The sequence below is a fragment of the Ranitomeya variabilis genome, chromosome 1, assembly GCF_051348905.1.
Source record: "Ranitomeya variabilis isolate aRanVar5 chromosome 1, aRanVar5.hap1, whole genome shotgun sequence".
Lineage (NCBI taxonomy): Eukaryota > Metazoa > Chordata > Amphibia > Anura > Dendrobatidae > Ranitomeya > Ranitomeya variabilis.
Genome location: NC_135232.1, coordinates 671,255,827 through 671,272,202, shown reverse-complemented (window position 1 = coordinate 671,272,202; position 16,376 = coordinate 671,255,827). Strand labels below are relative to the sequence as shown.

The following is a 16,376-nucleotide window of genomic DNA, read 5'->3' as shown; positions in this document are numbered from 1 at the left end:
TCTTAAGTAAAGGTGGATATCCGTCTTTCCGCCATGTATATAATGGTATTGTGTGATTTTATTATTTTTTTGTTTTGTCTACAGCTAATCAGTATGAGTGAAAAGCAATCAACCAACAGGTTTTTGCTATGTAATCTCGGAGAATCGTGATGTAGGGGCTGAGATCCTGATTACAGCGATGTGTCACTTGCTGGTCTACATGCTGTCATTTTGATAAAATCACAGTTTTCTCTGCAACAGATCTAGCAGTCCACTGAATGCTGAGCTGTATATAACTCCACCCCCACCACTGATTGGCAGCTTTCTGTGCACATTTATTGACAAAAGCTACTAATCAGTGGGGGTGGGGTTCTGTGAGCAGTTGAATAGAAGGTACAAAACACCTAGTCCTTTAGTGATAATCTGCTGAAAAAAACACTGATTTTATTCAAACAGCAACACACAGGCATTTAATTGACACATCGCTGGAATCAAGGTCTTAGCCCATACATCATGCTGAACTCAGGTTACATAACAACAACTGCAGACAGATGCCCTTTAAGGTTTTATATGCTTGCCAACCCGCACCATGTAGTTGGAGCGCCCCCACACCGCCGCAGGGCCTAGGGGTACCCGGAGCCGGGCCGCTGGGTCTCAGTCCTGGGGTTGTCACAGTGGCTAGACCCGGTCCGTGGCCCTGTCTGTCAGTGGGGAACGTCCGGTAGAATAAGTGATGATGATGGTGCAGTAACGGTGGTGTAGCGGTGCAGTTGTGGGGTGCAGGTCGCGGTAAATAACGAGGACACCAGGTTGCAGTCTCTTTACCTCTTTACTGGAGATCTCTCAGTCCGCAGTCCAGAATACGGTTCACCAGGCTGCGCAAGTCCGGTCGGTCCGATGGCACTTCCAGAGTTCTCCTCACAGGTGGAAATCAGTGCCCTCCTTCTTAGCGCTATGTGTTGTAGTCCTTCCCTGCTGTGCTCACGGAAAGTACCCCACAACTGTTGTGTCTGTTTCTTAAGTTCCCTCACAACTCGATTCACTGATGTTCTTCTCGTATTCCATCCCTCCCTGTTATTCAGGTTGGAACGGCACCCGTTTGTCAGGTAGGCCTGGAGTTCTTCCGGGACCCTAGAGACGCCCCTCTCCCGCAATTGCCCCCCAAGACTTCATAGGTGATATGTGGTAGACAGCCCGCCTTAAACTGACTGCCCTGCCGCTGTTTGGAGTATGGCTTGAAGCTGTATGCTATTCCACTCCCTCGGCGTTCCGGCCACCGGTAATGCGCCTCAGTAGGATGTTGCTCCGGTCCTACAGCATGACCCCTACTGGTATTCTCCTTTTTGCTTGATCTCGTTTCTCACTCAGCACAATCTATCTCGCTTCTAGTCCTTTCTTGGGCACCGCCGCTATGCTGAGCAGGCACGGTCCCGTTACGTTCTTTCCAATGCCAAGCCTCTGTCAGGATCCCACCCCTGACAGAGACCCTACTGTCTCTTCCTCCACAACACCCTCTGCCACAAGGTGTTGCTTCGTTCAATCCAGTCAGCTTTCTCCTCTAACTTCCTGCCTGACCCCCAGTTTACCCACTATGGTGGGGAGTGGCCTAATGAATAGAACCCTTAGCTCCCCCCGGAGGCCCTGCTGTGAAACATATTGGTGTCTGTGATACCTGGTCAGATGAACTCCTTCAGTGCCATCGAACGCACCATGGCTCCCCGTAGTGGCGGATCCACAGTACTGCAACGACCAGGACTCCGGGACTGGGAAGAAAACAACAATACAGGTTAGCAAAAAGACATACAATTTTGTTGAGTGCAAAACAATAAGTATACTTGAACAGGCTTCCCTTTATGGGAGGTGAGGACACTTTAACGTTACAAACATAATTAAATATCATAGCAACAGGCTACAATTAACTCTCATTACCCAACCGGGTATTCTACTAGGTGCAAACATTATTGACCAATAATTTAACTTTGCCTTTAAGGATATACACTCTTAATCCGCTAAAGACCTTCCTATAATCACATTATAAGGTATTTTAACTTTGCATTCGCCTTCTTTGGAATCTGCAGGACCGCCTGTCCTAACGGCACCAGACCTACTGCCTCTCCTTTCTATTACAGGACCGCCCCGTTCAGCCAGGGCCTACTGCCTTTTCAACTACTATACACAGTATAGAACATAACTTTTCTTTCAGTTTGAGAACACTGAGCCGGCTCTACTTGGCTCCTATAAGGACTCACTCACTAACCCCTACGGGTTCACTTACTGTCCTTAGTAACACATTATTAACTTTCTATGGGGACTCAGGGTTTACCTTCTATCCTCACCTTTGTTATTACTTCCTTTCTTTCAACTATGCAGGACTCTAATTCCTCCCCTACGGGCTCTCTGCATCTTTCTTTTTAAAGAACATTATCTAGGTTTCACATTTCAAACAGATTAAACACACATAACTTTTCTTTATGCAAAAACAGTTACATTTCTTCCAGAGCATCATCATATTACTGTTCTAAAACAGTATCACTTTTCAAGTTCAGGTCAAACATCCCCTTTAAGAGGGGATCAAGTCTTTCTGAGGTAGCTCGTCTTCTCAGCCTACCAGTCCCCGCTCAGCAAAGGTTCCAGAACGGTATCTTCGCAAAGAGTCTTTAAGTAAAACCAGGAGAAAGCGCCTTTAAGAAGGTGCAAACTATTTACAAGAAAGTTTGGATCATGCACTGTTCATGATTTCTCAGTTTGTAAAACTTGTGCAAAACTGGTAGGAAAAGCAAACAATAGGGATCCCGGGTCAACTAAGGGATCCATAAAGAGTTAACCCTGAGCGGGTTTAGCAGCAAACAGTACACAAACAGTTAACTGGAAAACTATTTACATTTTCGGGTTTCCGAGGTTTACTCTTGTTCAGGTGGCCGGGGGTCCGGGCCTCCGGCTGCCGTGGCGCCGGTGCCCGTGGCCCGAACGTGAAGGTGAACTCGGCTGGCCAACTCGGTGGCTGCTACTAGGCGCACCGTTGCAATGGTGACAAGGTCGGGTGCTCCTGGGACCAGGTCCGGAGTAGTGAGTGTCGCGGCTCCAGACATACACCGCCGAACGTTCCGTGCATACCACCCGAGCGGGTTCTGGTGGCGGTTGTAGGTCACCTGATCCCCCTTTTGCAACGGTTCTCCGCCTCGGCCACAGCAGGGAGTCCTTACGTTACAGTGCGCAACAAAAACATCAGTATCCAATCCCGGCTCATGTATGAGGCCCCATCCCCTTTTTACATGGTAGGCCAACACAGTTCCCCGCCTGACCGCGTCTCGGTCATCCCATGCCGGAGGGGATTGTTGTACTTTCAATGGACCCATCAACTCGACCTCTTTCCGTCCTTCCCAATGTAGGATCAAGCACTGTCTATATTGTTCCCACGTAAGCACCGCAAGAGTGAATCCGTTCTCCCGGGATCCATCTGTCCCAACCCAGGGGTTGTCCCACCGAAGAACTACCCCGTCTGGGCTCACATCCACAGGTTCCCCCACTCTAGTCGGCAGCGGTGGCACCATCCTTCCCAGGGCATCGGGGGGTAATACCATTAACCCCGCCGAGAAGCGTCGACCCTCACTGAGATGGGGGCCGATCGTGGAAGCGGGCTCGTGGGGGGCGCAGGGGCGCTTTCCGTACCTGCGCCTGATGTGGTTCCATCGATGCCGATCTGGTCCATTAACAAGGGTGCTGGAATCGGCCGCAGCCCGGACCGCGGCTCCTCCGATGCGGTCCCCGAACGCTGTTTCGCTCGCTGTGGTTCCTCCTCCGCTGACTCCGAGGCCAGGATTGGGGGACTCGGCTCCGCTATCTGTTCCAAAGGCTTCGGATCCGCCGGCTGTAGAGGACACGGGTCCACCTCTAGTGAACGAGGGTAAGCCGGGACTGCTCCTTCCCCGTTCCGGCACTCGCTGTTCTTCATCATGATCTGCTGATCGGTGGCAATGCATGCATCTGACTCCGCCATTTCTCCGAGGTCGGGCTTCTTCATCACCCGCTTCCCGCCGTTGCAAATCAGGAGGTTGTCCTCTGCTTTGAGGCAGGTCATCTCCTTGCAGCCAGAAGCGCAGGGGGCGGTATCCATTTCTCGCGCCATTCTGGTAGTCTCCTCCCATAGCACGCCCTCCTTCTTCTCCGAAGTAGCAATGGCGGCGGCTTTTGGCGGGAACTTCTCTTGGTCAATGGTAGCACACAGTCTTTGCAATAAAGTACAGTTCAAGCACAACAAATCACAGTTCCAAGACACACATGACCTGATTCTTCAGGCTTAAGTAGATCCTGTTCGTGACGCCAAGTTGGAGCGCCCCCACACCGCCGCAGGGCCTAGGGGTACCCGGAGCCGGGCCGCTGGGTCTCAGTCCTGGGGTTGTCACAGTGGCTAGACCCGGTCCGTGGCCCTGTCTGTCAGTGGGGAACGTCCGGTAGAATAAGTGATGATGATGGTGCAGTAACGGTGGTGTAGCGGTGCAGTTGTGGGGTGCAGGTCGCGGTAAATAACGAGGACACCAGGTTGCAGTCTCTTTACCTCTTTACTGGAGATCTCTCAGTCCGCAGTCCAGAATACGGTTCACCAGGCTGCGCAAGTCCGGTCGGTCCGATGGCACTTCCAGAGTTCTCCTCACAGGTGGAAATCAGTGCCCTCCTTCTTAGCGCTATGTGTTGTAGTCCTTCCCTGCTGTGCTCACGGAAAGTACCCCACAACTGTTGTGTCTGTTTCTTAAGTTCCCTCACAACTCGATTCACTGATGTTCTTCTCGTATTCCATCCCTCCCTGTTATTCAGGTTGGAACGGCACCCGTTTGTCAGGTAGGCCTGGAGTTCTTCCGGGACCCTAGAGACGCCCCTCTCCCGCAATTGCCCCCCAAGACTTCATAGGTGATATGTGGTAGACAGCCCGCCTTAAACTGACTGCCCTGCCGCTGTTTGGAGTATGGCTTGAAGCTGTATGCTATTCCACTCCCTCGGCGTTCCGGCCACCGGTAATGCGCCTCAGTAGGATGTTGCTCCGGTCCTACAGCATGACCCCTACTGGTATTCTCCTTTTTGCTTGATCTCGTTTCTCACTCAGCACAATCTATCTCGCTTCTAGTCCTTTCTTGGGCACCGCCGCTATGCTGAGCAGGCACGGTCCCGTTACGTTCTTTCCAATGCCAAGCCTCTGTCAGGATCCCACCCCTGACAGAGACCCTACTGTCTCTTCCTCCACAACACCCTCTGCCACAAGGTGTTGCTTCGTTCAATCCAGTCAGCTTTCTCCTCTAACTTCCTGCCTGACCCCCAGTTTACCCACTATGGTGGGGAGTGGCCTAATGAATAGAACCCTTAGCTCCCCCCGGAGGCCCTGCTGTGAAACATATTGGTGTCTGTGATACCTGGTCAGATGAACTCCTTCAGTGCCATCGAACGCACCATGGCTCCCTGTAGTGGCGGATCCACAGTACTGCAACGACCAGGACTCTGGGGCGCTGCATTATGTTCCATGTTAATAAAAAAAAATCGTGGCAATGCTAAATTATAGTCACTCCAGTGCACGACTTGTGTATGTTATTAAGGTATCTTCACACTGGGGTTCGTGACCAGGATTGTTTAGCACATTCTGCTCCAAAACCACATAAAATACTCTTTGAATGATGTTACTGTTGATTTAAGTGCAAAAACATGTACCGTACATGGTGCACACGATGCTGTTTTTCAGCGTGAGAAAAAAATCTGCAATCAAAGCGTTTCTATTTCAATTAAAACAGCTATAAAAGTGGCCAGTGAGTGAATTAGAAGCAGAGAAAAAAAAACATTCACAAAAATCTCATTAAAAGAATCTGCTTCAAATATAATTTAAATAACCTTCCTTGCATTAAAATGGGAAAACGTATCTGTATTGCACGCAAATGCAGCTTTTGTTCTGCCACTCCTCCAAGTGTAAAAGAAACGGCAACTGATTTCGTGAAGCCTTTTACGCCTGATAAAAAGCTCCATATGTGGCCACAAACAAATTAGAATTAAGGAAAAAAGCCTCAGCTATAAACAGTGTAGAGTCAAAATCTGCAATAAAAATTGCACAAAAACCTCAGGCTTTTTTTTTTTTTATCGTGTTAGAACTGTCAATTTAAGAGTTTTTTTAGCGATTTTTCAGGCTTTTTCATTTTTTTCAGGCTCCAAAAACCTCCTTAAAAACTATGTTTATATACCCTCAAGTTATTTCGAGGAGCTTTTTGAGCAGAAACTGATACCGATAAACTGATAAATAAACGAGAAGACTTTGTGTGCACATGCCCTTTCTCCAGGCGGAAAGGACACGTTGCTTTTTCTTTTGTTGCAGTTTTCACTGTTAGTCTTTCTTGAATTGTGTCAGAAAGCCACATAAATAATGCTATAATTTCCTTTCTGCAAGTAGGTGTCAGAGTTCATTGCTCATTGGCTTGCCGTTAATATGAATTATATAGATGGCCCGTGCGCCTCCTCCCAGCCATACCTTGCTGATGATCTTTGATGTGTAGAATGAAGGAGGTGTTTGCATGTAATGGTGCCTATAATTTAGAGGCAGGCGTGGTGAGCAATGTATATTTACATCTTCTCTAATCTTTCTACAATGCTCACTCTGGAGTTTCATCTTTTATTGTCAGCGAGTGACATTTGGTAATATTCCCATATTCATTCACCTGACTCCAATGGAATAAACACGGTGCTCCCACTACAAGGATGGCTCGGAGACCTTCTGCTATCTCCTATCGCGTGAGTCTTGAGTTATTTATTCTTATATCTTCTGGAAATTATATTTCATTACCATGAATATTCTGCTTCACATAATTTGACTTTCATTTGTGATATAGTAGTTACTTCATGGATTATAGTAAAGTTATGTAAATCTACGTAGATACATTTTATTTTGATCTATCATATGAGGATCAGAGAATAATGGACTCAATGTCTTTGGATCATGCAACACTGACGTTTCTGGTCTCAGTGCAGTGGCCACCAGAATTTCTGGTCTCGGGGCAGTGGTTACCAACATGTCTGGTCTCAGGTCAGTGGCCTTTGATGTTTCTGGCTTAGGGGACAGTTGCCTCTGTTGTTTTTGGTCTAGAGTGCAGTGGCCTCTCACATTTATGATCTGGGGCAGTGGCTTATGACATTTCTCGTCTGAGGGGCAGTAGCCTCTGATGTTTCTTTTCTTGGGGTAGTGTCCGCTGACATTTGTTCTGGCCTCGGGGCAGTGTCCGCTGATGTTTGTTCTTGTCTCGGGGCAGTGGCCACTGACGTTTATGTTCTGGTATCAGGGGCAGTGGCCTCTGACGTTTCTGGTCTTGTGGCAGTGACCTCTAATGTTTCTGGTGTTGGGGCAATTGCCAGTGACGGTTCTGTTCTCGGGGCAGTTGCCAGTGACGCTTCTTGTCTCGGGGTAGTGGCCTATGACATTTTTCGTCTCAGGGCAGCGGCCTCTGACATTTCTGGTGTGGAGGCAGTGGCCAATAGCATTTCTTTTCTCGGTTCAGTGGCATCTGATGTTTCTGGTCTCGGGGCATTGATGTCTGACGGTTCTGGTCTCAGGCAGTTGCCAGTGACGGTTCTGGTCTTGGGGCAGTTGCCAGTGACGCTTCTGGTCCCTGGGCAGTGGCCTTTGTCATTTCTGGTCTGGAGACAGTGGCCAATGAGATTTCCTTTCTTGGGGCAGTGGCCTCTGATGTTTCTGGTCTTGGGGCTTTGATGTCTGACATTTTTGTCTAGGGGCAGTGGCCATTTACGTTTCTTTTCTCGAGGCATGTTTCTGGTCTGGCAGTGGCTTCTGATGTCTCTGGTAGAGTTTGCAGTGACATTTGATGATTCTGGTATGGGGCAGTGGCCTCTGATGTTTCTGAGGTATAAGGCAGTGGGTCTCTGACATTTCGATTCTATGGCTATTGGCCTCTGACGCTTCTGGTTTCGAGGCAGTGGCCGCTGACGTTTCTGTTCTCTGAACAGTGGCCTCTGACATTTCTGGTTTTGGGGCAGTGACCTCTGACGTTTCTGGTCTCTGGGCAGTGGCCTTTGACGTTTCTGGTATAGGCGACAGTTGCCTCTGATGTTTCTGGTCTAGTGTGCAGTGACCTATGACATTTCTGGTTTATTTTTAGGACAGTGGCCATTGACATTTATTTTCTCATGGCAGTGACCTCTGACGATTATGGTACTAGGATCATCTATGTTTGTGATTCTTTATAGCAATATGTCTTCTCTATGCCAAAATAAGATCTGAATGTCCACCTAATTTAGCAGAATCCATATCTATTGTGAAACAATGCGGGAATTAATCACAGTGATGGCTAGTAAATAATCCCAGCTTTTGTTGAACCTGTCCATACACTAGACTTTTATATACAGCTGTGGCAAAAATTAAGAGACCACTGCAAAATTTTCAGTTTGTCTGACTTTTCTCTTTATAGGTATATTTTTGAGTAAAATGTAAATTGTTCTTTTATTCTATAAACTTCTGACAACATGTCTCTGAATTTCCAAGCAATACATTTTTTATTTTTTTTCTGAAAAGGAGAAATGGTCAAACTTACAAAAAAAACCCTGTGCTTTCAGACCTCAAATAATGCAAATAAAACAAGTTCATAATCATTTAGAAACAATAATCAATAGTTTGTGGAATAACCATGATTTTTAATCACAGCTTTCATGTGTCTTGGCATGCTTTCCACCAGTCTTTCACACTGCTCCTGGTGCAAAAATGTAAGCAGTTCTTCTTTGTTTGATGGCTTGTGACTATCCATCATCCTCTTGATTACATTCCAGAGGTTTTCAATGGGGTTCAGGGCTGGAGATTGGGCTGCCCATGACAGGGCTTTGATGTGGTGGTTTCTTAATTTTTGACAGAGCTGTAGATGCAACCTATGCCATGAATGTGTCCTTTTTGCTTATGTATGTGTTTTCTTTAACTGTATTAATACATTTGCTATTTACTATTGACTACATACAATGAATGTAAATTGCAAAGAGCCTTGGAGGCTTAAAGAAAAAGTTGTACGTGGTGTAGTTCCCACTAGCTGTCACTTTTAGGCTCAAATTCATCAGTTTTACGCACAAAAATTCTGGCGTGAAACGGTTTGCAACATCTCTTCCTTTTTTTCAACTCCTAGCTGCAGAAGAATGTTGCCCCTTTTGACATTTTAACTCCAAGTTCCACCAATTCCACCAACTTTTTAGAAAGTGGATGGAGCTTAGAAGGTAGGGATATGGCCAAGCACCGCCGAAAAAAGCGGCGTAAATTGCAACGGAAATATATTCTAATTCATAACTGTGGTGTACATTTCTTACATTGGCACCAAATGAAATAAGAGGAGCACACTGTGTAATGGATTTGGTGCATCTTGCTCCAGGTGCATAAAACGCCAGTTCTTGATGAATCGGCTTTAAGTATCCCAGTCTTCAGGACCAGGAGACCTCCCTCTAGTAATAACCTGTAACTAGTTGTCATACTTAATAACCACCTATAACTAGTCATTAGTCATTGCTAACCACAGGCCATCATTCGGTCATGTATTGATGTGTGCACATCTTTATTATGGGTTTTATTTATGGCTTTCTTTAATGTATGAGGAGGAGAGGTTTATTGCCTGCAGTCTTTTCGTTATACATTTCTTTATTCTGTAGTTATACTTGAATAATATGGCTCGCTTTATGCTCGCGTTTCCATCTTTGACATTTATGGCATGCATACGCAATATGTTCTAAATGTCTAATAGATGCAGGAACCACCTCTGGGACCTGCGCCCACCCCAATGCTGTGCCTCCATTTCTGGTGGCTGCCTCATCAGGTGCGATGGTGGTTGGAGGAGCCCATGTCATGGCGATAGATGCATGTCTTAAATACACCAGACATTTAAGGCACCATACAGATTAGAGTAAAAGAAAACATAAAGAGAACATAAAAATTCCTTGCAGATGTTGTTCTTGGTGGGATTTGAACCCAGGACCCCAGTGCCGCTGGGCTAACCACTGAGCAACCCATTAATACTCACCTACTGTCACCCACCTGAATCCACCACAGGCCAGTGGTTTGCCCAGGGACTGAAAAAAGACACATCACTGTTCAACCAGCCGTCGGACTACTCCTTGGGATTGCCTGCAGTGGTCAGGTGACTACAAGCAGCACAACATTGGATGTTTTATGATGACATGCTGCTCAGTCATCAGGCCATCGTGGTCTTGGCTGCTGGTTGAAAAGTAATTTCTCCACTCCCTGTCCATATGCTGGATCCAGGTGGATGCCAGTAGGTGAGTTTTACAGAGTTTATTAATTTTTACATATCCAGTCCCCTTGCGCAAGGTTTTATTTGAAAATATTTGATAGATGATAACATATCATGATTTTACTAAAATATTTTTTAAATGCTTTATTACATCGCCTATATTTATGTCAACAGATTTCTGCTGCCCCATCTGAGAGCAACATAATTCAGAGTCAGAGAACCTGATTCCAGCTATGTCACTTATTGCTGTAGTTTTGATAAAAGTTTTGTTTTATCGGCTGCAGATCTGGCAGTCCTCTGAATGCTTTGCCCTGTGTAACCTCACCCCCACTACTGATTGGCAGATTGCTGACAGTGTACACAGGAAGCTGCCAATCAGGGGTTTGGGAGGGGTTATACACAGCTCAGCATTTTGAGCTCTGCATGCATCCACTGCAGAAAAAATAGGGATTCTAACAAAACTGCACCAAACCACCCAGTATGTGATACATCGCTGGAATCAGGGTCTCTGCCTCTGCATCATGCTGCTCTCAGATTACATACAGTGGGGGAAATAATTATTTGATCCCTTGCTGATTTTGTAAGTTTGCCCACTGACATATACGTGAACAGTCTATAATTTTAAGGGTAGGTTAATTTTAAGATTGAGAGATAGAATATCCAAAATAAAATCCAGAAAATCACATTGTATAAATTATATACATTTATTTGCATTTTGCAGTGAGAAATAAGTATTTGATCCTGCTGGAAAACAAGACTTAAGGTACCGTCACACATTGAAATTTCCATCGCTACGACGTTACGATTCGTGACGTTCTAGCGATATCGTTACGATATCGCTGTGTCTGACACGCTACTGCGATCAGACACCCTGCTGAGAATCGTACGTCGTAGCAGATCGTTTGGAACTTTCTTTCGTCGCTTGATCACCCGCTGACATCGCTGGATCGTTGTGTGTGACAGCGATCCAGCGATGTCTTCGCTTGTAACCAGGGTAAACATCGGGTAACTAAGCGCAGGGCCGCGCTTAGTAACCCGATGTTTACCCTGGTTACAAGCGTAAACGTAAAAAAACAAACCGTACATACTCACCCGTCGGTGTCCTTCAGGTCCCTTGCCGTTTGCTTCCTGCTCTGAGTGCCGGCCGGAAAGTGAGAGCAGAGCGCAGCGGTGCTGCGATCTGCTCTCACTGTACGGCTGCACTCAGAGCAGGAAGCAAACGGCAAGGGACCTGAAGGACACCGACGGGTAAGTATGTACTGTTTGTTTTTTTACGTTTACGCTGGTAACCAGGGTAAACATCGGGTTACTAAGCGTGGCCCTGCGCTTAGTTACCCGATGTTTACCCTGGTTACCCGGGGACTTCGGCATCGCTCCAGCGCCGTGATTGCAACGTGTGACCGCAGTCTACGACGCTGGAGCGATGATTATACGACGCTGCGACGTCACGAATCGTGCCGTCGCAGCGATGAAAATTTCAATGTGTGACGGTACCCTTAATGCTTGGTGGCAAGCACAGCAGACAGACATTTTTTGTAGTTGATGATGAGGTTTGCGCACATGTCAGGAGGAATTTTGCTCCTCTCCTCTTTGCAGATCATCTCTAAATCATTAAGATTTTGAGGCTGTTGCTTGGCAACTCGGAGCTTCAACTACCTCCATAAGTTTTCTATGGGATTAAAGGGACTCTGTCACCCCCTTCAGCCGTTAGAAACTACAAGAGCCACCTTGTGCAGCAGAAATGCTGCATTCTGACAAGGTGGCTCTTTTAGTTATTGGTGCAGTCAAAGCAGAAATAAAGCGTTTTATAATTTCGCAAAAATACCTGTCTTTAGTCCTGGAGGCAGATCTTAACCCCCCTGCTGCACACGCCACACTGCCGTCACTCAAGGCTTCTTCGGTGCCGGGTGCCGTCCTCTCCCCGCTGTTTTCAAATCAAATCTGGCACCTGCGCTATTTTGTTCTGCCTGGGGCAGGCGCAGTGAGCGCTGCCCGTCTGACCTCAGATGCAGTCTCGCAGACTGCGCCTGTGCGGCCACCCAGCTTGTGAATCCCAGCCCCGCAGTGTGTTATGCATTATGCACACTTCAAAACTTGGCAAACTTCAGACGGGCCTGCCCATGTGCCGTCTTGAGCAGGGGGACCTTGCGGTCACTGCAGGACTTTAAACCTTTACAGCGTAATGTCTTACCAATGGTTTTCTTGGTGACTGTGGTCCCAGCTGCCTTGAGATCATTAACAAGTTCCTCCCGTGTAGTTTTAGGCAGATCTCTCACCTTCCTCATGATCAAGGATACCCCACGAGTGAGATTTTGCATGGTCCCCCAGATCGATGTCGATTGACAGTCATTTTGTATTTCATCCATTTTCCTACTATTGCACCAACAGTTGTCTCCTTCTCACCCAGCGTCTTACTTATGGTTTTGTTGCCTATTCCAGCTTTGTGCAGGTCTATGATCTTGTCCCTGATATCCTTATAAAGCTCTTTGGTCTTGTCCATGTTGTAGAGGTTAGAGTCTGACTGATTAATTGAGTCTGTGACTATGTAAGATAGCTGTCTTTAATGCAGGTAGTGAGTTGATTAGGAGCGTCTAACTGGTTTTTAGGAGCCAGAACTCTTAGGCTATGTGCACACGATGCAGATTTTGCTGCTGATCCGCAGCAGATCCGCAGCTGCGGGTCCGCAGCAGTTTCCTATGAGTTTACAGTACAGTGTAAACCTATGGGAAACCGAAAACGCTGTGCCCATGCTGCGGAAAAAAACGCGTGGAAACGCAGCGGTTTACATTCCGCAGCATGTCAATTCTTTGTGCGGAATCCGCAGCGGTTTTACACCTGCTCCATAATAGAAAACCGCAGGTGTAAAACCGCAGTGGAATCCGCACAAAAACCGCGGTAAATCCGTAATAAATCCGCAGGAAAAATGCGGTGTTTTTGCCCTGCGGATTTATCAAATCCGCTGTGGAAAAATCCACAGAGGATCATTCTACGTGTGCACATACCCAAATGGTTGTTAGGGGATTAAATGCTTATTTCTCACTGCAAAATGCAAATAAATTTATATAATTTATACACAGTGATTTTCTGGATTTTATTTTTGATATTCTATCTCTCAATGTTAGAAATAACCTACCCTTATAGACTGTTCATGTCTTTGTCAGTGGGTAAACTTACAAAATGAGCAAGGGATCAAATACTTATTTCCCCCACTGTTGAAAAACCCGCTGATGGATTACTTCTAAAGTGTGTACAGTTTAGATAATGCAATATGTATACTTTTCAATGTTGGATTATTCATCTATTGATTAGCTGAATACTAGAAATCTTTTATTGTCACGTTGGCACCTCGCCTTTAGTTGATGAGCATTCATGGACCGTTTTCATTATGCCAGTATTTCTGAGCTAGTCATATACATGTTTAAACTCATGAACCCAATCACCATTCGTCTAAAAAGCCGGTTGTTGGTTAAATGATGGCCTCTAGAGGTCTTAATTTTTTGCTGTAAGTGACCTCATGAGTGGTGATTAAATTATTAAAAACCATGTTAATCATAAATGCTGTTGGCTGGGATTTGCGGTGCTATGCAACATTACACAGCAAGCCGACACACTTCACTTAATTGTTGAATAAAGATTATACGCCTGGAGATAGAAGGAGGAGCAGCCTGATTTGGGAAAGTATTGCGCCCACATTATGGCACAATACATGTATACAGTACCTGGGCACATTTCTGGAAAGACTGGTTAGTCGGCCCATCCCGACACTGTTTCTTTGTTTCGAGACACAAAAATTGTAAAATAATGTTTATTTTTCAGCAGATTAGAAAGTCATAGACGCTATTAGTAGGACGGTACTTTCAGATTCCATGTCTATAACAATATTTGTACATATACAGTAGATGTTGTTTGGAAGGAGTAGCGTTGGGATGAGTCACATCATCTCTAATGGAACGGATTATCATTTTTTATTGCTGTTCTTCCACATTGTCTATACAGCTGTCATCAAGGCTTGTGCCTGGAGCTTCTTTGGTTACAAAGAGAGCAAACCTAAAGGGACAGTCCACCCTTTTTTTTTTTCCTTCCGTTAACTTAAAAAAAGCCAAAAAACATGGACTCGCCTACTGATCACCCAGCTGCACCTCTGCTCCTCATCACGCTGGGGGGCAGGATCACCAATGGTCATCCTGTCTGAAAAAGGGAGCAAGGAAACTGGCTGGGGGACCTGGTCAGTAATACTGAGGTGCAGTTTGGCATCAGTAGAGGAGAATGGACCCATTTTTAAGAGAAAAAAAGGAGTAGACAACCCCTTTAAATAGTAACGTCTGACCCCAAAAAGTGTCCACATGTAGATATAACACCATAGGCTTTGAGTTGCAAGTCGATCTTCTTCCTCTTGGTAAGTCGGGAAAACTGCGATTTGGATGGCTCTGTATTCTCCTCTCTAGTTTTATTATGGGTAGTATTGGACGGGTTGCAATGGAGGCTGCATGATGGAGGAAGGGGCATAAATTTATTTAATACTGATCTTCTGGTGAGGGGTATTGTCTGGCGCCATAGCCAAGAATTATCCAATGTGATGCATTAGCCGCTAGAGGTAATTTATAAGTATTTCATCCATTACTGCCAACAATGGCTTGTACAATTGTATACAATTTCTGCACAATTTTGATAAATGTAATAATCAGTTTTGATTAATATAATATGGTGTTCATATACTGTTGATTATTGTACTGATACATCTCTCTCATTACAGGAGGACAGTGCACTCAGCTTGTTAACAGTGAAGGTTGTGCAGGCCGCACATATTCCATGGGCTGACCTGAGTACGTATGAGAGGTTGCAAGGTGTCTGCTACATGCTGGTATAATAGTATGATGGAGTATTTGTATGAATGAGTATTGGTATAATTATAGAGTATTGATTGGTTGGGGTTCGACCACTGCAACGATCTGCACAATTGCAAACTTTCATTCCTGTTAGAATGGGGCGGCGGTGCGCCAGTTCGGACCACAGCTCCATTCATTCCCTATGGGTCTGCCGAGCGCTGTGCCCGGCTTTTCCCGGTAAAGAGAATGACTAGACTGGTGAATTGGGCATCTGACCTGCTGCTTCGTTTTAGATTAGCGATATAAGTTCCCTCATGTGGTTGTATGTTCTGGCTGTGCTGATTGGTGCGCCTCCTAGCGGTCAGCCATCACTGGTCCATAGGATAGGTGACAACTTGTTTTAACCAAAGAACTTCATTAATTATGATATCTAATCAGATGGCTGCTTTTCCATTGCAGTGAGCAGTGCTGATTGCTACGTATGCCTGTGGCTGCCGACCTGCACCAATAGGACCTTACAGACAAGGACATTATCAAACACCAGTGACCCTGTGTGGAATGAGACGTTTGAGTTTACCCTCTGCAATAATGTGAAGGTAAGAGGCAGAGGCAAGCTTTCTGTAGTGGTTATAATTCTTTACAGACTATTAGTAAATGCAAATATCCCCAAAAATAAGAGGGACATCAGCCAGATGTCACACAGATTTCATAACACTCTGACCAGGAAATCTGCCCAGTTATGGAGAAGTCTGGAGATCTGCAATTCAAAAGTATGGAGGCCACGTGACGCCCAAGGGTGAGCTGCAATAATTACAGTAATCTCTTACCATTACAAGATTTCCTAATTTGCTTTCCTATAATCTACTCATAAAACAGCCAACTCCAAAATTTCCCCCATAATTATGCTAATAGCAGTCCAATGTTTTACGCGGACTCATTGACCTGCATGGACTTTCTGAGGGCCTCCTGACCCAAGCTTGATAGCCTCATATGTGCCTATGAGGCTGTCTCATTCAGGTTATCTAACACAAGTTACACGGACGTCTACGTGAGCCCTTATTTCGCAGGCAAGGTTCTGTTTCTCGTTTATTTATGGTGGATCTAGACTTTGTAATTCCAGCCCATCAATCCACCACTATCGAGTGCCCATAAGTCTTTTGTGCCTTTTTACTGGTCTATTTATACAGGGTGATGAATGGCAATGGGGACAGAGCGATCACTATTCTGGGGTATTTGCAGACATTTGGCATCAGCACTTTCTTCTACAGTCCTGTCGCTGAGATGAGATATATATTTATATCTGCAAATGACT

At 45.8% G+C, this 16,376-nt stretch overlaps 1 protein-coding gene across 1 annotated transcript in view; it reads left to right on the top strand.

The window, feature by feature from the left end:
• The first annotated feature begins 6,467 nt into the window (after positions 1–6,467).
• LOC143775664 (cytosolic phospholipase A2 delta-like) overlaps positions 6,468–16,376 on the top strand; it is a 58,236-nt gene continuing 48,327 nt past the window's right edge. The window contains exons 1-3 of the mRNA XM_077264063.1: positions 6,468–6,738; positions 14,992–15,061; positions 15,524–15,660. Of these exons, the coding sequence (XP_077120178.1) occupies positions 6,706–6,738; positions 14,992–15,061; positions 15,524–15,660 (240 nt within the window). The 5' untranslated portion in view covers positions 6,468–6,705. The remainder of the gene's footprint in view (positions 6,739–14,991; positions 15,062–15,523; positions 15,661–16,376) is intronic.